At 48.1% G+C, this 26,406-nt stretch overlaps 1 protein-coding gene across 5 annotated transcripts in view; it reads right to left on the bottom strand.

Annotated features, from left to right (window-relative positions):
* The window catches only part of KIF16B (kinesin family member 16B), a 243,920-nt gene that overhangs the window by 6,126 nt on the left and 211,388 nt on the right, over nucleotides 1–26,406 (bottom strand). For 4 of the 5 annotated variants that reach the window (XM_032461798.1, XM_032461797.1, XM_032461799.1 and 1 more), the window contains one exon: nucleotides 19,126–19,209. The exons of the other annotated variant lie outside the window; for it this stretch is intronic. In XM_032461798.1, the coding sequence (XP_032317689.1) occupies nucleotides 19,126–19,209 (84 nt within the window). The remainder of the gene's footprint in view (nucleotides 1–19,125; nucleotides 19,210–26,406) is intronic. 5 annotated transcript variants of the gene reach the window in all.

Raw genomic sequence — 26,406 nt, 5'->3', positions numbered from 1 at the left:
GGATGCAGACACACAGACTGTCAGAGACCCTGTGCCAGGGTAAGTTGTCCTTATTCCCCTTTACCTCTTACCTGCCAGCATCCTTCCGAGTGCCTCCTTAGGACGGTCCCCCACGTGTCCACACCAGGCTGACCAGCCGAGTGCCTCCTTAGGACGGTCCCCCACGTGCCCACGCCAGGCTGACCAGCCACCGCCTCACCCCTCTCATGGAGAGACCACTTATCAGCAGTTTACAACGCCCCAGGAACAGCCAGAACTTTCAGTGGTGTATCTCATCTGATGACCACAACAATGCTCTGAGGTAGGGGCTGTTATGAGCTCCATCTTCTGGATGAAACAACTGAGGCCCAGGAGGCTTCAGAAATGTCCCAAAGGTCAGAGCGTAGATGTGGGAGCGCCAGGACTCACACCTGGATCTTCTAGCACCAGAGGCTGGGTCTCAATTACCAGGCTGCCGTCCACCGTGCCCGCCACCCCCTTTCTCCGGGGGACCCCCTCTCCTGAGCACTGAGATCTCAGTGGGCCAGGCCATCTGTGCTGGGCATCCTGGCTGCTTTAGCCAGAGACACTGCCTTTCCCGTCCCACCAACGCTCTCCCGGAGACCAGGGGCACCAGGTGATCTGGAGTTAACGTTCCACACACACTGGGGAAAAGACCTCTTTCCGAGGCTTATACCCTTCCACGTGGAGCCCCACGTGGCTCTGCTCAGGCTCCGCTATCTTACTTACTGGAGAAAATGCCCTTGGTGGGCGCTAACCATTACTTGACTGCCCTTGCTCTGTTTACCAGCCCTCAGAGCATTCACATTTCCTCCTGAAAAACCACCTTCCCCTCCCTTGGGGACTGGTTATCTGGCTGACTTAGGGCAGAGGGCTGGTGGTTTTCTCCCATCCATACTCCGGGATGGGCACCTCATAGCCAGAGAGCTAAGCAAAGACACCACTTGGAGGCTGCTGGGACCCAGGGTCCTCGGGACAAGCCTCTTCTAGAAGGCAGAGCCGCTGCCATACAGCATCTCAAGAGTTTATGCAAGAAATTCAGGGCAGATTCAGGAGGGCTTTTGGTCTGCCCAGTCCCAAGCCCACTTGCTTACAGTGACCACGGGCATTTCCTACTGTTTGCCATCAAGTTAACTGATGCTCCCCTGGGGGTTGGCAGGTACCTGTCACAACCAGAGGAAACCTTCCATCAACACCACATCCAACTCCTGGGAGGGTAGTCTGTTGAGATCAAGGCATCTGCCCAGGGCACTTCTCTAAGGAAGAGGTCAACTCCAGGAGGCTTTCGTGAATACTGTTTCAGATGGGTCAGTGGTCCTACAGGTCGCTGCCAGCCAAGCACGAAGCTGGAGGCTCCTGCCCCAAACCCAGAGACACACACAGGCCCACCTTTAAACTGCCACCGCCGTTTCAAAACACAATCACCAAACACCATTAATCTTTTGAACCAAGACACAGGCGAATATGGTCTATTGGCTGTGTTAATGAGTTCTGAAAGGCGAAAACACACTCCCTACGGCAATACAAGGTAATTCGGCAAGAATTTAGTCAATTATTTTAGAGCTTTAGCCGGGCACCTCAATCAATACACTGCATTGAGGAAAAAAAAAAAAAAGGAAAGGAAATATAACGTGCTGCTTACATGCTACTTCACTTTAAACATTCTTGAAGAGGGTCGTTAACATGATTCATGGGTGACCTGCAGTATAGCGGCAGTCTCGGCTCTGGCTGAGAGGAAAGAACCCAGTTCCCGGAGATACCTGGGTACAAGCCGGCCTCCAGGTAGCCTCTGCTGAGCTTCTCTTTTCAGCTCGGGAGATTCTGCATGAAATGCTGGTCTGCTCAGAGGGGTGACCATGTGCTCTACAGACCGTCCAGGCAGAAACCAGCGAGGTCAGCAGGGTGCTGGATGATGGCACCACTCCCACCTCGCAGCCATTCCCTTTCAGGTCTGGGATTTGGAAAGAAGGGAAGGTTTCAGACCTGGGAAAGGAGAGGTGCGTGGTACCCAAGCTCAGCAAACAATGTGAACAGGGAGCCAGGCCAGAGAGGGGAGGCTCAGCGTGGGGAGGAGCAGGGCTGGAAGGAGAATGTGGGGGACCTTGAATCTGGGTGTGGGTTCGCAGGCACTTTGTTCAAAGCCTTTCCCAGTTCAGCAGAGCCTACGACGCCCGAGACATGCCGAGGAGGCGGAAGACAGATGAGGAAACAGATCTCAAGAGGCAGTGACTTAGCCGAGGTCAACCGACTGTAGGAAGCTCTTCAAATTCATGAGAAATCCTTGAAATTCTCAAGGTGGATCCTTTAAGCCTACAGCATAAGGTGTAAATGTCAAGGCAACCTTTCTCTTTGGGGCCATCCATACCTGCTCATGGGGTATCTCGGAATTCACCTTGAATTTCAATCAACCGCGTGTGTGTGTGTGTGTGTGTGTGTGTGTGTGTGTGTGTGTGTGTGTGTGTGTGTGTGTGTGTGTGTGTGTGATGTAGGAATGAGAACTGGGCCTCAGAAGCATTTCAAAGACCTTACTGTTTTATCTTTTGGCTTCTTTCCTTCTATTTTAATTAGCAGGGGGATAAAATCGTGACCACTTTATGTTAAGAAGTTTCCGTTTTAATAGGGCTCATGACTCTAACTGCAGCCTACTGCTTTATTCGTGTGCAATATTTCACCCCAGCTGTGTCACCCTAATGATTTCCCAGCCATCTCATTGTTGTGGAGCTCTCTTCATTTTACAAAATTTCTAACATCAATCCATAATTTAATTTAAAGTTATTGAAATTATTAAAATTGAAATGTTCTTTAAAAATGTAATAGGGCTTTAGCCACCTCTCCGCTGTGACATATTGACAGACATGACAGTTCAGTGGCATTCCTCATTTCCTGAAGTCATTAGCCATGGTGGCAGCTTAAAGACAACTATCAGTCTGATACGACTTAGAGCTTCCGCTTACCTTGCTGTACTTGGAGAATTCATCATTGACTGGTGGGCTCTGAAGATGGATCCGACCTGGACGGAGACCCACGGGGGTATTTCTAGATCTGACAGAGGTCTGGTCATCATTGGCCAGGTGTTATGAATTGACACAGTGGGTCAATATTATTCACCCAGCCAAGTCTCCCCAGTTCTAAACTCCTATATATTCTCATCTGAACACCTCTCTCTGGCTATCCAGGAATCCTAAAAATGTGTCTCCACTGAATCAACCACACCAGGTTCCTTTCCCGGCATGCCCCCCAATTTCCTCCATACTCTGATAAAATTAGGACAGTCTGAGTCAAGCAACTCAATCATCTGCCGGGTGCCCAGTGCTGAACACGGCAGTCACAGTACCGCCCCTGCCCTCCTGCGCCGTCAGGATCACTCTGACGGTGCCGCGCTCCTGTCTAAACTCTGCTTGTCCTTTCAGGGCTGAACCAGTTTATTCTCTGTTGATGCCTCTCTCTTCAGACCCCATTCATGCACCCAGCAAATATTTCCTGACAGCATTCCTCCTGCTGGCACTACTGCAGACTCAGTGATGGACGAGCCTCATTCCTGGCTGAGTCACGTGCAGGCCTTTAGGGAGACGGAACGGGAAAAGCAGGAATTAAAACACGGCTCCCAGGAAAAGGAACGAGGTGCTTCTAGAGAGCCTGGGGAAGGCATCCAGCCTAGTCTGGAGAACTGGCAACCTGAGGGGTGAGTATTGAGGTGGGAAGCCCCATAAAAAGACCGGCAGGACCCCCAAGCAGGGCCACTACTCTCCTACCAGCACCATCCGGTTCCCTGGCCCAGAGGCTCTATCTCACTTCTTGCCTCTGAAATGGCTTACTTACCCCTAAAATTCTATTGGTTCCCTGAGCTCACTTCTTATTGGTTACTTCCTTCACTCCTGATTGGTTATTACTCTCACCTCCGATCGGTCCATTCCCCTCACTCCTGATTGGTTATTTCTCTCACTCCTGATTGATCTATTTCTATAAAGCTTGTTCCTAGTTGGTCAACTTCTATGATACTTTATTTGCATATGATGTTGCAAAGTGTAAAACTGGCAGCCTATAAAGGCCTGTGTAAACCTACAGCTGGGGTCTTGGAATGTTAACTCCTCTGGGCCTGCTGGCATAATAAATCTGAGTTCTCCAACTCTCCAAGTGCTGCTTGGTCTCTCGCCCAGATCAAGGTTGCTATCACAACTGAGCTGTAACACCGAGCTGTAACACATTTTTCTGCAACCCTGGACAAAGATGCTGAAGGAAGCCTGTTCTAGGCAGTGGGCAGAGCAACAAGCCTCATGGTGGGGAAGCAGAGCTGGGGGCAGGGCCAGCAGTCCAGCAGGCCTGGACTGTGCACTATGCAGTGTGGGGGACACGCTGCTCACAGGTCAGCTCTCCACCAGGTCCCAGATGGGGATCCCACCCTGTGCTCTGACGGCCTCTCTTCTCTCTGTTCCATCCAGTCCTGCCGGGGCTTGGGTGGAGCCTGTGGACTTGTTTTAATCAAGAGAATGCCTTGGAGGTAACGCTGACAGTGAAGAGGTCACCTTGCAGGTTCTGGTGTCCCTGCCAAGCCCAGTCCTGAGTGGGGCTATGTTCAGAATGCAGTCAGATCAGCGGCCTGACCGGATAGTGACACTTGGAAAAGACGAATTGCCCGCTGAGCCCTGCCCACGTTCCAGAACCACAGCATCACAGCAAAAATGGTGGTTTCCTTAAGGCACTAAGTTTTGGGGTAGTTTATTACTCAGTGACAGATTACCAAAACACATGTGTTTGGGAATAAGGTAAGAGATGAGGGGATAAATGAAATTAGCCAAAGCAGAACAGAAAATGCTTTGGTTTCTAATTTATGACTAGGCATAAATTACAGTCCTGCCCTGCTTCATGCCAACCTCTTCCAACCTCTTCTGCATTTCTAATGAATCTTTCTGTCTCAGCAGGTATTTCTCTTCTGTCCTAGGTTTTAAAGTAAATCCTTGGAATAAGTAGTCATCATTTGAAATATGGCATTCATTTCTTGATGTTACATAGAATTCCGAGAGCTCCGAGCTAAAATTCATCAGGGTGGAAACGTTAGTCGTGATTACAGGATCCAAACTATTCATTACAGCTATTCAGAGACTCTTCTTTATGAGTTTAATGACATAAGCGTATTGTATTGAATTATTATGGTACTGCATCAATTGCACTCATAAATTTAATATACTCAGTCTGGTTCACATATTCTAATAAAATCCAGCAAGCTTTAAAAATTTTATAAGGGACGTGCATTTAAAGTCCACGTGATACTCGGTTTTTACAGGCTGCGTTCTCACTTGGAGCATGGAGGAGCTCCAAGGAGCCTGAAGGCCGGCCAGCGGGCTCGGGGGGGAGCCGTGCAAGCAAACGAGCCCCATCAGAAAGCCCGGAGTCTGGCTGGACCAAGAAGTGGGCTGAGCTCTTCTCCAGCACAGGTCACTGTCCGTGCCATCTTTTTGGCTCACGGAGGGGAAGAGAGGAGTCGAGTGTCTGCTATACGTATGAGCCGGAAGGGACCACATGTGTCAGGAGGAGACACAGAGCTTTCAGACCATCTCCCAGGCCCTGCTCTCAACTTCGTGTGGTTGAAGCAAAACATGGGAGGAGCCCAGCTTCCAAGGCTCAGCCCGGTTCTTTGATTTTTATTTACTGGATCAATGTAAGAGATTGATACTGAGCCAAACACATGTGCGGAGCAACCCAGCATCCTCACCGTGGAGGGGAGGCACACCTGGGCCGTCGGGACTGTGAGGCTGCTGGAGTCCAGCCACACACCGCGAGCCAGCTCCCGGGGACTCGGTCACCCTGCAGCCACCACGCTGGGCGCCAGGACAGGAAGTCCCTGAACTCCTCTGCGCCTCTGTTTCCTCATCTGACTGTCTTTTTAGGATCAGAATATTAAATGAGCTACTGTCTGTAAAGTGCTCGGAGCAGGGCCCGACTTGCAGGGTCTATTAAGTCAACGTCACTGTCACCTACACAGCTTTGTCCTCTGGGAGTTAATGGGCAAATGTGTTAATCTTCTCCTCTTTCAGATGTTTATAAACACATGGGCTTAAAGCATGGAAGTATTTAACGCTTCCCCCTTCAAAGGAAGGCAGGAGGTGGCAGGGATCTGCGACGCCTTTTCCCAGTCACTTCGTATCAGATATTGGCAGACCCTTTCTTGCAAGAGCTGCTTTAAAGTAAGGAAGAGTTAAGACGTTTTTCAAAATGGGGTACCATATTACAAAGAAGTTAAAAAAAATACCTAACCATGCCAGGTAAATTAATTATCCCCCAAAGATCATTTTAAGATACATTTTGGAGACTGAGATTCTGTAAAGTGCCATCTGGGAAAAAAACCAAAACAAAAACAGACACAAGCCAAAAAGAATCTATTCTTTTCTTTGTTTCTAAGCTCACGATTCCTTCTGGCGCTGTACAAACCTTCAAAGAGGTTCCTGACATTTGGAGAGAGAAGGACCACTTTCAATGACCCACTTGACTGACAGGTTTTCAAATGAGAATCTTGCTGTGTGGCATCTCCTGGCTCTAACGTACTTACACTCAAACTCAAAGAACCAGGTCCTGAACACTTAAGAATCAAGAGGCGGTTGCACATTAATTACCGGCATCCCAGGGTCTCCCTTTCAGTGGAACCGGGAGCTGCTGCGGGCGATGCTTCGGGAACCCTGAACGGCTACCTCTTTCCTCTCCACCAGCTGTGCCTGTGGTCCGGCAGGACGATGCTTCCCTTTGAAGTCTGGCCTAAGGTCATCTGTATGTGGATGGCAAGTTTTCCTTGGCAGTCCCTGAACTGGGCCACCACTGAGTAACACGGAGTCCCTAAATTCAGGCCAGGAGGGTAAGCTCCTGAGACTCAGGGGGGGAGACCCACTGCCCCTTTTATTTTCCTCTGGACTCGGGGCTCTTGACAATCCCTGTGGGACTATTTGCCTTGCAGATTATCCTCCAGCCTTGAGAGTCATTTCTCAGTGTCCACACACTGCCCTACACCCCGGGGAGGGGGCGCCACGGTCATGCCCCAGGTGTGATGAGGACTGGGGCCCCGACGGGTGGGCCTGTGACCCTGCCCCACAGAGAAGATTAGCCAGGGATTTGGATTATCTGCACCAATGATCCCCTTCACAGGGGACAATGACTGCGGCTTAACGACGTCAGGGAAGGTGGAGGCGGGGAGAAAAGCCAGATCAAAACTTCCCTAAATAGAACATCTCTCATTTTCAAAAAGGAGGGAGTAGGTCTATATTTCACATAGGGAAACGAAAATAAATTCCACTGCCAAACAGATATGAGCTACAGAATTAAGCATCTATGTTAAAAATGCACGCCTTGCATCCATGTCCTTCCTTGCATGGGCTGTGCTCGTAAAAGACGTTCTCCATTAGGTGATGGGCGCAAAGGTGGCCGTTAGGTAATATTTACTGATCTTGACAAACAACAAGAGGTTTTCTTTCCTCAGTACCTTGTGGCAAAATTTCACAGGTTTACAGTGTCTTCTTTCTCCTGAACAAGGGATATTTACTAATTTACTATAGAGAATGACGCCTCTCAATTTATGCTTCAAAGTCAAACTTTAGAAACTTGTACCGCTGTCCTGGACATCTCTTATAGCCTGAGCAGCTGCTGCCAAAGAAAAGCAGAGGACGTTGCCCACGAGGTGGGTGATCACACCTGTGCTTCCCTGGATGCTCGCGTCTGGCTGCATTCAACGCCAGGCGAACCCCAAAACTGTAAGCATCGGTCTTTCAGTCGGCAAGACTTTTAACATCAGCGGCTGTTTTCAACAGAAAGGCTGGGCTGGTATTTCAGTAAAAGTTAAGGAATACTGACAACACGTGAATGAAAAGAAGCTCGTTCAGGTGAAAAGGAAATCTCACCAGTTAGGGGGTCCTGGAGAAAGTGATGGGGGGGTGTTTAATCTAAGACACGGGGGCTAATCTGACAGCCACAGACCCAGCCACAGGAAAACTCCCTTTCCAAGGAAGAAATGTCAGTTTCTGTGGACTGCACTGTTGCTCAGATATACCCAGATTCTTTCAAGTAACAAACTGCAAATAAATGCAAACTGGAAGGCGTGCAGTATAAATGCAAAAGGAAAGGTGTGGCAGCGACCCCATATACTGAGAACATAAACAGCCTCAGGAGACAGAGCAGATGGGCCCCCGCCGCTCACAGCCTCACCGCAGAGCCCTGGATGAGATCGCGGTGGCCCAGCGGCTCCTGCTTCCAGCTGGCTAAAAAAAATCCACTCAGAGAAAGGCAGTGACTTCCTTTCCTGCCATTTTCTTCTCTGATCAGCAATTTATTTTTCTTGATTTCAATAGTAGTTTCTTCATTTTACTTATAAATAATATGAAACAGGTGATCTCCATTAGAAAACAGATTAGAGACAGTCTTTTTTTTTTTTTTTTTTTTTGGTTGCCTGGGATGAATATTATATATGTAAATGGAAACGCTCTGCAGCGAACTGCTGGGAATAAAGGTAAGCCTCCCTAAAAATGGATGGGCGCTTTACGTGGGCCAACAGCAAAGACAAAACTTGTATGGAATTGGAACAAACTGAAGTTCTTATCTGTCACCAGAAACCCTGCTGTCCAAGGGCTGCGACAGTCCTGACTCACTACCACTGTGAAGCGCAAGAAGTGCGTAAAGCAGGAGAAGCATCGCTGGGGGAGAAAAGTGACCGGCGGAATCCTGGAACAAAGACGCCGTTCACAGAGGCCACAAAGGACAGAATGGAGGTTCGCCGGCACAGGCCACGGGGAGCACCTTTCATCTAAGGAAAGCCCAGCTTACTGGGGAACAAGTCTGAATAAACGGAGTGAAGGGAACTGAAGCATCTTCAAGAAAGCCCAGTGCCAAGTGTGCGGCTGTGGAAGAGAGGACAGGTCGTCCCCAGTGCTGATGCACACAGCGCGCTGACTACGTCGCAACGTAGTGGAGGCAGGACGGAGACTGGCTCTTAAGCAAATGTGCTGGGAGAATTTTGACCGTGTCTTTTGGGCTTTTGCAACAGAGGAAATGTATGAGGAGGAACTGACACCAATGGAAATAAACAAAATTGGCTATTTCCAGAAGCAAGAAGCTTGGCCTCTGGAAGATGCAAAAATAAACAGCGGGATGTTAAAACAAGGGAGGACGGCGAGGTGGACCGCAAGGCACAGTGCTTCTTGAACAGTCTGCGGGGAGGAATCAGTTGAGGGGGAGAGCAAGAGAAATGAAAGCAGAGGAGGGAGGAAAGTGAGAGGAGGACCCGGCCAGGAGGCTCAGCACAAACAAATGGGATTCCAGAAAGAAACAGAAAAGAGAAAATCGTCACAAAAACCTCCCAGAGATGAAGGATGTGAGGCAGAGAAAGCCCACGCAGACAGCCACACCAAACGCTGGGGACGAGGAGGGGCCCTGGAGCTCTCGCTGGGAGAGAGGCAGAGAGAATCACGTCACACACGAAGGATCGGGAATCAAAATGGCTTTGAGCTGCCTGGCAGCACTGGAGTCAGAAGACAAAGAAGCCATCCCTTTGAAGTTCAGAATGAAAATGGTTTCCAACTAACAGATCCAGCCAGGGTGCGGGTGAAGAAAGACACTGTCAGAGACGTGCCCCCAGACGTGGACCTCTTACACGTGCCTTCGCAGGAGGCTGCGGGAGGTGTGCGCCACCAGAATGAGGGAGTGAGTCAGGAACGAGGACCTGGCCACAGGGAGCCAGGGAACCGACTCGAGAGAGCAGAGGATGATGGAGGAGGGAGGTCAGGGAGGATGTGACCCGGGTGGACGCGAGCACGTCCGAAACTGACACGGATTTTAAAAAAGGTTTAAAAACTACACACAGACACAAAACAGCAACAGTTTCACACTCACACAGACACACACACGCACACTCACAGCAAAATGATCAGAAAGGGTACACGCCCCACCTGTAAGGGCAGTTCCCTTGGGCAGGTGACTCAGTTTGAGATCCTCTGAGAGCAGAGACTGGGGTCATTTACTTAGGGGGACTGGACACAGACACAGAGGGGTGGGAAAGCGAGGGAAGAGGAGAAAAGTCAGTGCAGGGGTGCCGCAGAGGAGGTTACTGGGCTCCGTCCCGCTGGGGGCTCTGAGAGACAGGGAGCAGGTGCTTCCGAGTCGTCCCTGTGATGGAGGGGAGGCGGGCATACTGACCCCAGCCTTGCATCCCTCCAGGTCTCAGAGTTCCCTCCAGGGCCTCCGGACAGGCCGGGTCAGGCTTGAGGGAGTGGCCTTGGCTTTGGAGAAGCCCGAGGGGGCAGAGCTGAGAGGCCCTCAAGGCAAGGGCCATGCCAGCCCACAGGGGAACGACCAGCCCCGGCCAGTGTCACAGGGAGGGCGTGAGGGTGGGACTCAGACTAGCACATGGACGTGTCAGCCCTGGGATGGGACTGGGGTGGCGATGACAAAAGGGTTCCCGGCTGCAGCAGGCCTGTGGCTCGGGCTCCCCACACTGGGTAGCCGGTGACGGGGACCAGGCCTTTGCTCCAGGCTCCAGCTGCTTTTTCCTCCCAGTGCTCTCCCTGTGTGCTTGGCACGTGGTTTTCTGATGAGGACTTTCTGACTTCGCAGCAAACGTACTCATTATTTTCCTAAGGCTAAACAGGTATTTTTGAAGGGTTTAAAATACAAGTTTTACTGCAGCCTTAGGCGGTAAGAACTCAGGTGAAGAGCTTAGGCACTGGCCTAAGTGAAGCCATCATCAAATGACTGCAAAGCATTCAGAAACAGCGCCTGTGAGCTCCCTACCCACCCACTGTCTCAGCTCACACCCACCAGACCGGACTGCAGCATCTCCATGGGAGAATCTCCCGAGCAGCACCTGGACAGGAGTATCTCTGGGGCAGCATCTCCATGGGAGCATCCCTGTGGGAGCATCTCCCCAGGAGCACATCCAGGGCAGCACCTCCCCGGGAGCACCTCTGCGGGAGCACCTCCGAGATGGCTGCCAGCCAGGAGCTCCTGGGCCTGGGCTGCACTGCAATCACTTCCAGGAATTCCTGGGCTTTATGTTTTTACAAGATTCTTATCTTATTCCATTACGTAACTCTATCTATATAATTTATACAATACACAGTATTATACCCATATCTAGATCTATATCCAATATTGAATTTGATCTAAAACTGCCATCTCTATACACATCTATAACCTGCATCTGTATTACACACCTATATAACTACATTTATCATTATGCCTATAATTATATCCACATAATATATAATGAAATCAACACAATTTTACCTTATTAGATAATTCTTTACCTTATTTTGTAATTAATACTATATATATATATATATCATTGCCCTCCTCCTCCTCCAGTGAGAAATTAAGATTGTGATGCATTTACCACAACATGATCAGGGCTCCCCGGTGACAATCCAGATCCCGGGAAGAGCAAAGAACTTCACGGGGACACCCCTTATTACGCCCAGACAGTGTGTGCACTGGGGGAAAGGCTAAAGCAGCAGCCTCCAGCAGAAAGAAGCAAGTATAACCGAACAAACATGAGCACTGCTAGAAATTAACGGCGTAAACATGACACTGTCGTACACGTGACTCCGAATGGTTAGGAATTCCTAACGATTTTAGTAACTCGGCGTCACGGGAAGGTGGTCAGTGCTCTCCCACCCTCCATCACCGCCAGTCTTTCCCTCTCCTTTTAGCTGTATTTTATCTGGCACTTCCCCTGGGCCCGGGAGCTAATTAAGTGCTTCAGTGTAAAAGGCCTTTCCTCCCCATCCATCCCTGTTGTGCCACAGCATGAATGTGAGATGTGAGGGGTGGCAGAATGAGGAAACACTAAAATGGTACTTAATTATGCAGAGCAAACAATGAGGTCAACAGCAGCCTGGAGCTACATCTGGCAGGCCAGGTACCGCCTGGTACGGGCGCCAGAGAAGGGAGCTGCAGCCGCCTCCTCCGTCTGTCCCTGCCATGTGGGATGCCTCCTTCTGCTCCACGGCAATGAGACATTTAATAAAAGAAAACAAACAGTGATGTCTCGTGTCTCTAGACAGAGAGCTGGGACAGCCCTCCAGCTGTTTGACGCTGCAGTGCTCAGGCTTCGCTTCATATTGCTTTAAAAAGTGGTGGGGAGATGAGGACTGTCTACACCCAACTTCACGGTGGGGCTGCCCGGCTCCGAAGTCCGCCAGCGTGAGATGTGCTGCGCTACGTCCCCCTGACGCCGTTTCCTTCAACAGAAAAGAGCTGGTGAATCTCTGTTGTATCTGTCAAGCCCCACACACCCTATAAAGAAGCACGGCCCAGAAGATGACATATGTTACTGATTTAATGGGGCCTGCACATGACGTGGGACTGTACCTGGGACTGACATCAGAATATCAAAAGCCCAACAAAAGGAAAACATTACCCCTGCAGCTAGCTGTATCTGGGGTGAACAGAAATGGCTTCTGTCACTGTTAGTTTGATACGTCAACTTGGCTGGGCCACAAGGGGCCCGGATGTTTGGTCAAGCATTATTCTGGTGTGTCTGGGGGGTGTTTTTAGATGAGGTGAACATTGCAGGCAATAGATGAGCTGGTGCACCACAGAGCTGGGCTGCAAATGCAGGTCTGATTCGAGAACCTTCTGTGTTATTCCAACACCACGTGGAGTTTCCCCTCTTTCCCAAATCTTTGTCCTAGATCACAGCATCTTCAGCAGCTCTGACTTCACGGAGCGCCAAGAGGAAACAGCCCCCAAACTCCAGCTCAGTCTCCTCTGACGCAGTGACAGCCACTTAATCCCCTTCAAAGACTCTGCCTCCGCGGATGGTGGTAACGGACTGGTAACCGACAACAGCCGCTGCTAATACGAACAACCAGATAGCGAGAAAAGGCGAGTAAATAAAAACGTTAACTGAGGAAGGAAATGGCTCTTTCTGGGCAGAATTTCTCACCCTCTGCCTCTTTCGATAACGGTCCTACCATTCTCCGTTCTGCAGGATCAGCAGAGCGCAGATGGAAAGACGTTCGATTAAGCACAGAATTGCTGGGTATCTTTCAAGTAGCCAAGTAAGTGGGAAAACTCAAGGATTTTCACCTCCTGAAATTTACTTTGAAGCTGAAACATTTATTCGACCTAATAAATGTCTAAACCAAATGATTCTACTGTTGGAACTGAAGGTTTGAAAGTAACGTAAAACTAAAGCAGAACGAGACACCGTTGTTCGTCAGAAAAGCCGGCCTGTGTGCTGCAGGCCCCATGACCCGGGAAAGTGGCACCTGGCTCGGGGAGGGTTAGGGTGAGGGCTGGGGGCACTGGGGGGGGGCATACCAATACAGCAGCTGCTGCTAACACTCTTATTACACGGCGGGTGAGGCACGTGAACTGTCAAGACTTTATTTTGAAAGCAGCTCTTCATTTACCTCACTGTCCCCGTGAGAAAAGACGACACCTGTGAGCTCTGGGCGACCCTCTGTTGTGAGGAAAAGAAACGAACCCGGCCGAGAGCTGGCCCGGCTCCCACAGCGCAGCTCAGTATGTTCCTGTCAACTGCCAACAATTCCACAGGACACGCAATCAGGCAGGGCTGCTCTGTGACCATGAGACAGCAAGACAGACTGACAGACCACTCCACAAATGTGTCGGAACACAAAACCACGAGCACTGTACAAACCATGAAAATGAGCGAATATCCCCCTACTCTGGCTAATAGGGTGGCTGCTGTGCTTTTATCAGTCATGGGTTTTAACCCCACTCTGTTCTTTTTGCTTCCTCTTCTGTAAATTATTGACACCCAGTCACAGAATTAGCCCAGCATCCAATCCAGAGCGAAGCCTCGCTTCCTTGCACTCTGCCCTGAATGACTAAACCTAACCCCAAGTCCTATTATAAATTCTTGGTAACACCTTGCTGAATGCCCCCTGCTTCCCATGGTATCTGTTCTTCCTCAGTGCAGTGAGTTACTAAATAGAACACTGTTAAAAAGTAGGTGTGTTTCTGGGGGGTCACCAGCTGAAAGGCATTGACACTGTGTATTTCCTCACAGGCAGAAGCTCAGAGGATGCACCAGGGAAGCCGCGCCTCTCGGTGGGCGGTCTTGCCGTCAGCGACCCGGGAGAAGTGCAAAGGGAACACAGCGGCTGTGAGTGACAGCTACGTGTGAATGCAGTGGGGCTGCGCTCATCTCATGATGATCCTGGGCCCCCGATCCTTCTCACACTGGACGACAGCGCGACTGTGATTAAATCGTCAGAAAGCATTTCCACTTTTCCGATGACAATTTTACAGGTTGAAAGAAAGGCTGGTTTTACAGCATGAGATTCCTGGCATCTTCCAGGTATCACCATGAATAAAAATGTTCACATAATTTAGTGTCTCTGCCCTCACAAATGGATTTTGCAAGGTGATGTGACAAACGGAGACGCTCACGCTGCGACACGCTTTGAGCTCTTTGTCCGTCCCTGGCTCTTAAGGCAGATCTGAGATGTGCGGGAGGCTCCCTCACTTCGCTGTCATTGTCCTCATCCCTGCCGCCATCTTCACACTCACCGTCGCACCACCTCTGTTTCTGAGCGCTCCTCTGTGTACCGGGGTGCAGGCTATGCACGTGGTCTCACTCAGTCCTCAGGTCGACTCTTGGAAGGTGGAGGTATCATTTACCCTCATTTTACAGATCAGGAAAATGACAGTGACATTAACTCCAAAGGAGCAAAGCCAGGATCCAAGCCCAGGACGACCTGCTCCGAGGCCCGCACTCTTAGCTTCATGCTATTTGTATCTGTCTTAATAAAGCTCCAGCTAACGAGGTGCATGTGGGGAAGACAGAGGAAGGGGCCCTGGCTGCTGCCTTCTCTAGCACCTTCAGGAGAACGTCCTAGAAACTTCTCAGGATCTGACTTCCAAAGGTGGTGTTTTATTCTTGAAAGCTTTACTGTTTTGGAGGATCCCACCTGTTTTCATTAATTATAGTTACTCCTTGAAATGCTAGACTATTGAGATGATTAGTAGAAATGTTTCCAAGGAGATGAGAACATTCTCTGAAATTAGTGATCCGAAATGCAGCTCTCATCCATCAACAAAAACCAAAACCAAAACTCATGTATTTGGAGCTAGTGTGAGCAGATTTTCTGAGAATTCAGTGAATAATTCAGTGAATGGGAAGCATGTGTGAAATATGGGAGATGAAGAATTTAATTAGATGATGATTCTGCTGCCTTCAAGTAACGGAAAAGTACAACAGGGAAGATCTGAGATGTGAATGTACCTTCTTATACCAGCAAGAAAGTAATTGGAGTCTTACAAGAAGTGAGGTCAAGTCTCACAGACATTCCAGAACAAAGTGCGCAGGGAGACCCAACCCCGCCTCGAGCTCAGGGCGAGCGGAGCAGTGTGGGAAGGAGTAGCTCCCAAACACACTCGAATGAACCAAGGCTTCGCCACCGACTGGCTGCGCCACCTTCTCTATCCTCCCCGAGACCCAGTTTTCTCGCCTGTAAAATGGAGATGATAACAGAGGTCACCCCAACAGCTGGCGGGAGGAGTAAATGGCAGGGCATAGACGCATTCCACGTCGTAAACTCCCCGTGCACCTGAGACGGCAGCAGCTGTGTGTGAAAGCACACGGGACTGCCAGGATCCCACCAGTCTGACCCACGACAGTGGCAGGTTCAGCCTAACAGTGACGAGATCTGGCGCCTTTCTGCTCAAAGATGACTCATCAGGCAGACTGATGTGACCCCTTCCCGCTACCTCACAGTCTCGTCTGCCAGCCTCCGTCTCCTGGGCTGCTGTCCGCATCACAAGAAGGGAGCTGGGAAACGGTCACACGTGGGGAGTGTCGCGATCATACCCCTTGGACTAACCAGCCAGCAGGGCCCGCCCACGACGCACACACTTAACACGGGGCTGATCCCGGGGCCGCCATGGCGGCGACAGGGAGACGCACCCGCGTTAGAAACCGTCAAAGCCTCTAGGGTTCTTTACGAGCAAGAGCACCAGTCGGCACAGGAGCATGAGCTGCAAAGCAGAAACAGGCCAGATTCCAGCCAAACTGCTCCAGGTACAAGCCGGACTTGTCACGATAACTGTGTGGCTGGAGCTGATACAAGCTTATCAATAAGAGTTAGTGCTGGAGCCAGACTCACGCTCCTCCGTCTCCCATCACCCGTCTCTCACTCAGCCCTGCCTCTTTGTGATGCAGCGGGCTGCACGCGCAGACCCCGGCCCCACACTGCCACCGCCACCGCCGCCGCCACACACACCAATGTTCATCTCCCCGGGGGGGATCTTCATCGCTAAAACATCCCATAATTTCTGTAAAAAATGACCTATCATTTTTTACAATGATTATTTTAACATTTTTACAAATAAGATTTTGCTTACATAAGATGAAAAGTGGCAACATGGTGTCTATGTCTTTAATGTGAAAACATTTCATACTTTTTTGCTGAGAGACTCAAACACAGCATCCAAATCCTGGAAATATTTTAAATATTTTGATAGCGAGGAAGATCGAAACGTGACTGACTGCTTGCTTAAAACACAGCATTATACGGCTCAATCAGCATGAAGAAGTTTATAAAGCTGCCTTTCTGGATTTTAAAAATTGTCAGATAACTCCCTGTGAGCAAACACTATGTACGTTAGCGTACCAGTACAAATGTGTCCTCCTGGAATCCGTCTTTCTGGGTGTGCCTGTGTACTTAATCACAGCTCTAGGTAAAGGTTCACACAGAAACTTACAAACATATACTCTTAGGAGGAAAGAAATGTCTCAATTATCTTGACTGTCTATGTAACACCCAGCACCGTCTCCAACATGTATTAGGAATTAAATAAATGTACATCGAATTAAATCAACGAGGAAATTCAGGGAAAAGAAATGTTAATTTTCACATGAAAATGAACTAAATCAGTGACTACTGATATTAGATCAAAAAAAAAATCACAATAGTTGCAGAAAGCTAATCCAAGGGTCTCAGATGAACTTTCCGTTAAAGCAAAGTTGAATTGCACTCTCTCCTTGAAAAGAACAACTATTCTAGGATGTGACTGTGGACGCTGAAGAGATGCATCTCCTTTAAAATGTAAACCCCTATATCCACAAGGTGTGGAAGCCACCAGAGAAACAGTCCCAGGCACGGGAAGGGTCTTTGTATTGAAAGAGACGTTAAACTCACGGTTACCAGGTGGGAAAGGGGGTGGGAAGGGATAAACGGGGAGTTCGAGATGTGCAGGTGCTAACCACTATCTATAAAATAACAAGTTTCTTTTTGCACAACACAAGGAACTATATTCAATATCTTATAGGAACCTACAACGAAAAAGGATCTGAAATGAATATATGTGTGTATACATATGACTGAAACATGAAGCTGTACACCAGAAATTGACACAACACTGTAAACTGACTACACGTCAATTAAAAAAAAAAAAAAGAAAGAAACATTAACGCAGAACGCTGTCCGTCAACTGCTGGCTCAGTGGGGCTAAGTGATAAAGTAGGAGATGCTGAAAGAACAAACATGGGTTCCACCTGAAGGTACCAAGTATGAAAGAGTGGCCTGGACGTCGCCCTGACTCTGGAGGCTGCAGGGGAAAGACGAGAGGCCCTGAGAGCGGGGTCACAGGATGCCCGCCCTGCGGTGGCACCGCTTCCCCACGGGGATTCAAGCAGAGCCCTGAGGCTGAGCAGGGATGACGACAGCCTCTTTTCTGTTAGTTTACAAACTTGTTTTTATAGATCGCCATCTGCATCTTCCAATCAAAGGCAAGTCTGGATAACTGAGGCAGGTAAGAGCTTGGCAAAGAAAACCATCACTGGTTCTATTGTTATTTTTATATTTTTTGTACGCTACTTGCTCAAGGAGGCTCACCACGGAAATTCTTCGAGTGAATGTCAATCCTTCAGTCGGGCATTAGGGTCATGTCACCTCCCAGGATGACTTATAGAGGCCTGCAAGGACCCATCCAAGCCTCAGGTGTAATAGTTCCAGGACCTTTTCAAACGTGTAATTCTCCACGTTAACTCCCGTGCTGTGCCTGTAAGCATGGCCACACCCTCACACTCGGCTCTTCTCCGAGCAGTTCTATGCTGAGGATCTCAAAACTCTAAGATGCCCTTCATGGACCACAGTACCCTACTCTCTAGATTCCCCATGGCCCCCACTCACCTCCTTTTGCTCTCTCAGGAAACTCCAGCCTCAGGATGTTTCCCCACCCCTCGGTGCCCTGGCTTTCACTGGCCTCCACAGGCAAGCATCTCAACCTGGCCGTCTCCAGGAATGAGGTTCACACCTGGTTTTTACGGAGGACTTCACATTTCAGAAAGGGCTGCCTTGGGCCTTCCCTTATTCGATTTCATTTGCAATGGGTCTTATTTTTATTCCTCTTAAAGGAGTAGCAGCAGAGGGGACCCTGCGAGGCCCCCAGGAAGCCTGCTGGCCAGAGCGAGCACTTTGTCATCTCTTCCTGTCTGCCTCAGTGGCCCACCACGGCGAGAGAGTCGCCAACAACCGAGGGCCACCTGCGACCACGCCTCAGCACAGACACTGCCTCAGTGGCACCCAGTGCCAACCAAACAAGCAGCTCTGTCCAGAAAAGAAACACACGCTGTACAAAGCAGTCAACCGTGTGTGCTGGTGGGGAGGCACTCAGAGAAACAGCAGGTGTGCTGAACCCAAGTTCTCCATGGAGCTGGCTCAGAAGAGGGAGTTACAACAAGACAAACAAAACCTAACCAGGACGAAAATAGGTATGCGTCTTTTTGCTTTCAACCATCTTGAAAAAGTAACAATGATGCAATACTATAAATCTTCAGTTAATTAATTCAACTTCTTGGCAGCAAGCTCCGTACCCCCATTCCGCACCGTGTCCCATCTGTCTACGTGAATATTTAGTTCTCACCCACCGCCTGCTTCCCAACCCTTAGAATAAATGTACCTCCTTAAAAGCTGGGAAAACGCTCTGTGAGGCCAGAGCGGGAGGCCTTGTATTGTAAGTAAACTGATGTCAGTCCTGACAGTCTGCTGCTGCCACCTCCCGTGTTAACGAGGCAGCACCTTCACACTTGAGAATCAGAGTTCAGTGACTAAGGGGACTGATTCTCACCGGTCAGACGGCCAATGCTCTACACACAGAGAAAGGAAAGCTTAATTCCGTTACCTCTAAGTGACTTCGCCTCTCAGCAATCACCCGTTCGTCCTTGTTTCCAAACAGTTTCTTTGGAGGGAATTCAAGGGTAGCAAGCTGAAATAGACATTTTACAAGAGATGCATTAATGTCACACCTATGGTCTCGGGCTCTTATTACCCTGTCATTTGGACTCTCCATCATGGGGTAAAAAAAGACAGAGGTCAGAAGTGTAAAGATGGTAGGTCCTGCCTTCCTTGACCACCAACTGTGTGACCTTGGAAAGGTCATGTGAGGCACCACAAAGATCAAAAGAGAGAGAGGACTGACGGGGACGCAAAGGAAGGAGAGACTGGAGTCTCAATGTTTTGTCCCAGACGACACATTGGACTCTGCCAGATGGTGTTTCACAAGTTTTATTTTATAAAACACGAGTTTGTTATTCTTTTAGCCCCTCCTTATACTAAAATTCAATTGTTTTTGTGCTGAGGCGAGATTTTGAAAACTCAGCTTGCATACTACCTGAACATTCTGTGAGAGTTCTCAGACCGTTACAACGGCTCTTTAAGCCTTCCACGTTGCCTTTCCTCAGCTACTGCTGCGAATGAAGACTGCCCGTGTGAAGAGACGGCTTCTCTTTCAGTCTTTTCTCCTTATTTCCCAGGGAATAAAGGTTCAGAAGTTGCTCTAGCCAGGTCTTGGAATTTCACAGGTGTTTTCCTCATGCTTCTCCTCTTGCAAGTATAAAAATCGTAATAAAAAGGTGTATTATGGACTCCAAGGCAAGAAAGGACTCTCTAATCTGGTGGGAACCTGACCAGCCAGTGTCACTTTGGCTGAATGAATGCTAAGCGGTAATAGTTACTGGTGTTGATGAAATTCCCTATTTTCTTCCTTCCTCGCCTTGTCAGATTCAGACGCATTGAGAGGCCAAAGAAACATTATTCAGGAAGCGTGAACATTTCTCCCACGATATAGGTCGCAATATGCCACAAAATTCCTGTTCTATACACATGCAGATCTTAGTTGATTTAAATTTATATTGCCACAGTGGGAGTCAAAAATTAAGAACTAGCGTCTGTATATATAGCACTGTGAAAACTTAGCACTCAAGTAGAATACACATACAGACGAGATCGGGCGTGTTCAGGGTGGTATGGCCGTGGACAGAATACACACACAGAAAACGCACGTGTCATAAATGCACAACCTGATGAATTTTCAACATCTCAACACGCTGCAACCACCACCCAGATCAAGAAACAGACCATCCCCAGCACCCTGGGGAAGACACCCAAGTACCCCCCTCCTCTGTCCCTTCCTGTTCTGTACAAAGGCTGGCGCCAGCCTGACTTCTAACAGTATCATTTAGTTTTTCCCAGTTTTGAACCTCATGTTAAACGGTGCCACGCGGCATGAACCCTCGTGTGTCTACGATCATCGCTCCGCCTCACGGTTGAGAGATCTGTCCATGTGTCACGTGCAGTCAGTCTGCTCTCTCCTGGGACTGAATGGGATTCCATTGCGTGAACACCCACTGCAGATTTGGTCGGTCTCTTGTTATTGGGCTTTTGGCTGGCCTCCAGTTTCTGGCCACTAGGCATTGCGCTGCTATGAACATTTTCCTGTAGGTTTCCTGATAAACATACGCAGGGATTCCTACTGGCCATAGTCTTATGGGTAGGCCACATGGAATGCAAGTGTTCAGCTGTGTTTGAGATGATCAAATGGTCTCCAAAGCGGCTGTTCTAACTGACACTCCCACCAGCAGTGATTAAGAGACCCCAGCGCTTCAGACCCTCGCCGTCCCCTGGTGCTGTGTCTTCTTCATCTTACGGTTCTGGTGGCGATGCCATGACTTCCACCGTGGTTCACACTTGCATTTTTCTAGTGAGCTTGGCGTTGAGCATCTTTTCACATACGTGCTCACTGACCATCTGGTAACTCATTTTGGGGACGTGTCCGCTCAATTCTTTGAGCTATTGGTATACACCTTTTTCTTATTAAGAGTGATTCTCCCTTTTCATTCCCTTCAAAGTGTCTCTGATGACTTTATAGCCCTTTTCAAAAGTGAACCGAAGTCAGGCAGAGATGTGCTCCTTGCACACTCAAGTGCTGTCTCCAGCAAAGCCGGGAACCCTTCGGGTGGACGGGGTGTGGCCCCCCTTCCTCCTCCTTTTCTCACCAGTGGTCCAACTGGGTTGCTGACATTCAAATTCAAAATCGGTTCCCGGTAAAGAGAAAGACCACGGGCGCCGCGGTAAGACAGGCCCAATCTGAGCCTTGGTGTGAACCACTGACCAGCTAACTAGGCTGTGCTTCTCCGAGCCTGTGTATTCTCTGCTGAAAAAACAATGCAGACGATGGTACTTAACACGAGCAGGTTTCTGTGAAGATTTGGTTAAGTCATGCGGAATGGACCTTAGCTACTCTCGTGAGTTACCAGGCCTCTGGGTAGCACTAAGAAAGTGGCAGGCCACACCCCCTGGTCCCTTCCACCCACCCCTGCCCCCATCCCTGGACTGGTGATGTGGTTCAAGGAGCAAAACTTTTCTGGAACCCTGGCTTCATCGGCCCAAACACACTACCCATACGGTGCAGCTTAGGGAAGACAGGTACCCAGAGCGTGTCTTCTGGGCTTCATCCAGCCTCAAATTCATCTTGAACACATGTGTTCCCCTGCCCCACCCCCAACCCAAATGTGGTGATACTGACAGCCTGGCAAGCATGCTTTCACAGTTGGGTGTTTTGTCATTTTCCTATGTGGCTGATGAGGTGGCGTGGTTTCTGCCAGGGGGAATTTACAGTCACACTAGCATGCTCAGTCGGATGCGGTGCACTGAAAGGACCCCAGGCAGCTGAACCGGGTGCAGAACAAGCATTTAAATTCCCTCGTAGTCAACAGCAGCCCTCCATCCTGAGATGGAGGCTAACATTTTGTGCTATGACTATCCACCCTGTGAAATAACTCCGTATAAATTATATGTTAACACTGTTGCTCAGATTTTAGGAAGAAAAGGGCAAACTTAAACAGCATCGAGGCACATTATCATAGGACCATAATGGTCACCAGTCCCGCTTCAGAGATAAAGAAATGCAGGGTCAGAGCTCAGGGACTTAAGAAGGTTCCAAGTCGTGGGGTGGCTGAGTTAAGGCGAGGAATCGGGACTGACTGTAGGTTTTCACGGCAAGGATGTAAAAGGTGTCTGCAGGGTATAGAAGCCCCTCCCCAAGTCCTCAAGCGTCTAGAATTCAGATGAAAGACAGTAACCCTTCCTTCAGTGGATGAACTGGAAAAATGAGGGACAGCTGCTGCCAGTGGTCAAAGGTTCAAAGGGAGCCGTCGACGGAACCACACTGAGGACCTGCACCCAACAAGGCGTCAGGGACAGCAGCGGGGTGGCAGGAAGGGGGTGAGTCTGCAGGCGGGCTCCCCGGAAGTCTGTCCTGGGATGTACAGGATGGTAGTTCCTGTCACCCTACTCTTCACATAATAAAACACAAGAATGATGGAGCGAAGTGTGGGAGGGAGGGAGAAAAGGAAAAGGAGCAAAAGTTCCGACGTGATTCAGGGTGAACACACGTGGCCTCGCCCATGTCCTCCTGGTGGGGCTGGGATGTGAACAAACTGAAGCAGAAGGGCAAAGCTGTGAGGCAAGGTCTTAAAAAAAGTATTACCTCCATTAAAATAATTGTATTTACATCAGAAACAGGCTTCCAACCTTTTCCCTCGATAGAACAGCAAACCCCTCCATTTCTCCTTGTTAGAGCATCTTGGCAGTGCTCTTTGGGCCTTACTATCTACAGGCTCTTAGGCTGAATGAGATGAGGTTGCCAGTTCTCAAGTTCAGAATGGCTGAAAATCATCAATCCCATCCAGTTAAACCCCGCATAAAACTGTGACATCTTTTAAACGACCACTAAGGCCAAGACACGTTTCCAGCTGCCTTCACCTGCCAAGCGTAAACATTTTCACTTGATGGATTGTTGACTGGTTGTATCTAAACCAATAGCCTTTCAAAAGGAAATTTTTTTTCTGAAGGCATTCAAAACTGAAACAGAAGCAGAAATATATTAAAGAATATGCAACACTGAGCAGCCAAGGAGTTGCGGAAACAGCACGGGAGTCACGGGAGCCATTCAGGGGCCAACAACGTGGGACAAATGATAGGACCACTCCCAACATCAGCCCAGCCTTCAGAAAGAGGGGAAAAAGAAAAACAAAGACCACCACAGGCTTTACTTGGATTAGGGGAAAGAGAGCAGGAACGTTGCTCTATTCTTAATATTACAAAGTCCCTATAATCCTTTATAATGTTACACACCTTTAAATATTATAAAATCCTTAAAAGAGTTCAGAGATCTGGGCAGAAAAGAAGCCTGAACTTTTTCTCTCCAAAATATAAAGCCACAACCTCGTTTATTTTAAAACAGAACAGCAAAAGCAACCCTCTCTAGGTTTTATTTCTGAATTGTGAATTGTTTAAACTGCCCCAAATATTTTTAAAAAATGGACAATTTACCAAGACAGAAAGAACCACTAGTCAGGACAAATTATGTGCCTGGAGAGCCAAAAAAAGGGGAAAAAATCTCTCTTCTATTTTGCAAGAAGTGTTGCTGTCTGAAAAGTAATATTTCCAACAAATTAAGAATACAAGGAAGGCTCCGGGCGGGGTGACCCTGAGCTGCCCCCTCGCTTCTCTGCTCCCGTCCTGCACACTTTGACATCTACTGTCTGGGTGGTTGGTTGGCTTCTCATGTTAAACAGAAACTTTTAAATAAAATCAGTATTATTTGGACATCTGCATTTCTTCTCAAGTTCTGTACATTTAAAAATTTTCATTTTTACTGCTTCATTGTTTTAGTCTAGCAGACGGTGGAGATCTGATTTCCAGGAGAAACACTGTCAGGAACAGTAAATGGCCATCCGCAGGTGGGGAGACTCCTTTTCGATTTCCTTTGGAACCGCTGACGAAGGAAACAGTGTCCTACGTTTCTCAAAATTAAAGTTTCTGAAGTTCTGTGTTCCTCACAATAACTGAATTTTAAAGGAACTCAGATAAATATTTGTTATTTGTATAAAATTGATCGAAATACTTAAGATTCAGTTATGAGCAAAAAATAATTTTGTTTTTTTAAAATAAGATTCCATTTTCTGGTAGAATCGGCTTGCTAATTTCTACCCCAAAAGAATGTTGGGATTTTTATTGGGATTGTATTGAATATACAGATCATCTGGGGAAGAAGTGACATTATCAAGTACTGAGTTCACCACTCCATGGGGGGAAGAAAAGATTCCATTTTCGTGAAGAGTGAGAACCATCATTTCTTCTTATAACTTGCATGGAGAGAGTCTCATGTTAAAAAATGTGATTAAAATGGAAATAATCTTTCCTCAAACCATAGCATTGGATGGAACAGCTCTGGTTACAGATGGTGGAGTAAAGCCTTTATTTGCTCCCTTTAGCTCCTTCGAAAGCACCAAAAACAACAGAAGAGATGAAAAGTAGAGGAGGCACTCTGTCACCCAACTAGGAAACCACCACAGCCCAAGGGGCAGGTCTGGCGGTCCCGGGGAGCGGAACCTCCCCCCACCCCACCCCTCCCAGCTGTCCACCTGAGAGGGTGTCCCAACTCCCAGGTATTCCATGACGCTGCGATTAAAGAGACAAGCTGGGGACAAGGAGAAGGCGGGGGCACCTGCAGCAGAGAGGAGGGCAGCGGGGGCTGGGAGAGGAGGACCTGGGCTGCTCAAGGTGTTGGAGGGAGAAATGGCCAGAGGAGGCACTGCCACAGACGGTGACCCTCAGCCCTCGTCAACATCAGAAAATAATGGAAGGTGTGTAGCAATGCAAAGGAGAGAGATGGACAAAAAAATTCAGAAAAGTTCCAGGCAAAGGTTTAGGTACATGGTAGCTGGCAGGCCTCCTCCTCTCCAGTTATCTGTCCCCTCGTTGTCCCCATGATTCACTGGTGTCCCCCACCCTGCAAAAACTAGTCCACTTCACTTAAAGATGAGAAATAATTAGAAGGAACCAAAACTGAACTATGAATCAAAGGGTGTTGAGGAGATGCTGAATGAAAGATAAGCAAAAGGCAGACAAAGAAGAGACACAGAAAAGACAGGAAGAATTCAGGCAAGAAATTACCTGTAGTCTTAAGGAACCACAAACATCGTCTCTAAAGAAAGAGCCAAAAGAAGTGAATGACACATCGTTTTTTTTAATATTTTTTCCTAGAATCACATTTAGTTCGGAGGTGGTAGTGGAGAAAAATTTAATTTGAAGTTGAGCAATTTCGTCAGTTTTACTTGATTTTCTTTCACTTCTGTTAAATTCAAAATTAAACTTAATGCTTATAATTAAACATAGCATATCTAGAAGGATAGTGTTATAAAATGATTTCATTCTTTATTCCTATTCTTTTTATTTCCTCATTTTAAGTTCTTTCTATCAATCTACATATCCATCCCTTTATCTGTGCCTTTTCATTTAAGTACTTAAAATAATGCCCATTAAATGGTCATATTAATTATATTTAGATGAATGATTTTGAGTCATCTGCTGCTTTCTTCTTATATTCTGTGAATTTTTTTTATAAATGAGCATGCATCATTTTTATAGAAACAATAAAAAGTGATTATGCCTTTTACAAATTGAATGTAACAGTTAAATTAACACCATAAGCCTTTTTCTTTTCATAACCTGGGATTTGGGGCAATCAGATTTCCAGTCTCAGCTCAGCAAAGAGCTGGCTGTATAATCTCTCTAGTTCCTGGTTTCATCACCTTTTAAAATGAAGGAGCTGAACTAAGAATTTAAGTTTCCTTTCAGTGCTGAAATTCTGTATCCCAGGTGCTGACGATTAGAATCTCTCTACACTGAGTTAGAAGCAGCACTTTAGATACCATGGAGATATTTTCCCTATTATCTTGGCTGTCTTGCTTTTGAGGAGTGTACCTTACTGCCTGTAAAATCTTCATAGCAGCAGTATTTGAAGGAAGGCAAACACGTGCACAGGGAAAACAGAGCCTGATATAAGAATGAAATGCTCATTTTCAAGGGGTTGTAGAATAGGAGGATGGAGACAAACAGGGATGCAGTATTCATAAGAAAACCCTTAAAATGTTCTCTTTCTGGGTTGGACCATGAGCTCGCCTCTCCTCGCAACCACAACAAAACTACAACCAGCTTCTGAACAGCCATTGAGAAAAAAGACTGGAGCCTAGTGAAATGCTCTCTTCCTGCTAAAGCCGTGTCCTTACAGCAGGGCTGGGAAATGATACTAAGACTTTCGTGCTCTTATAGGAAAACT

Source organism: Camelus ferus, chromosome 19, assembly GCF_009834535.1.
Source record: "Camelus ferus isolate YT-003-E chromosome 19, BCGSAC_Cfer_1.0, whole genome shotgun sequence".
NCBI lineage: Eukaryota > Metazoa > Chordata > Mammalia > Artiodactyla > Camelidae > Camelus > Camelus ferus.
This window is presented reverse-complemented; position numbering and strand designations above follow the sequence as displayed.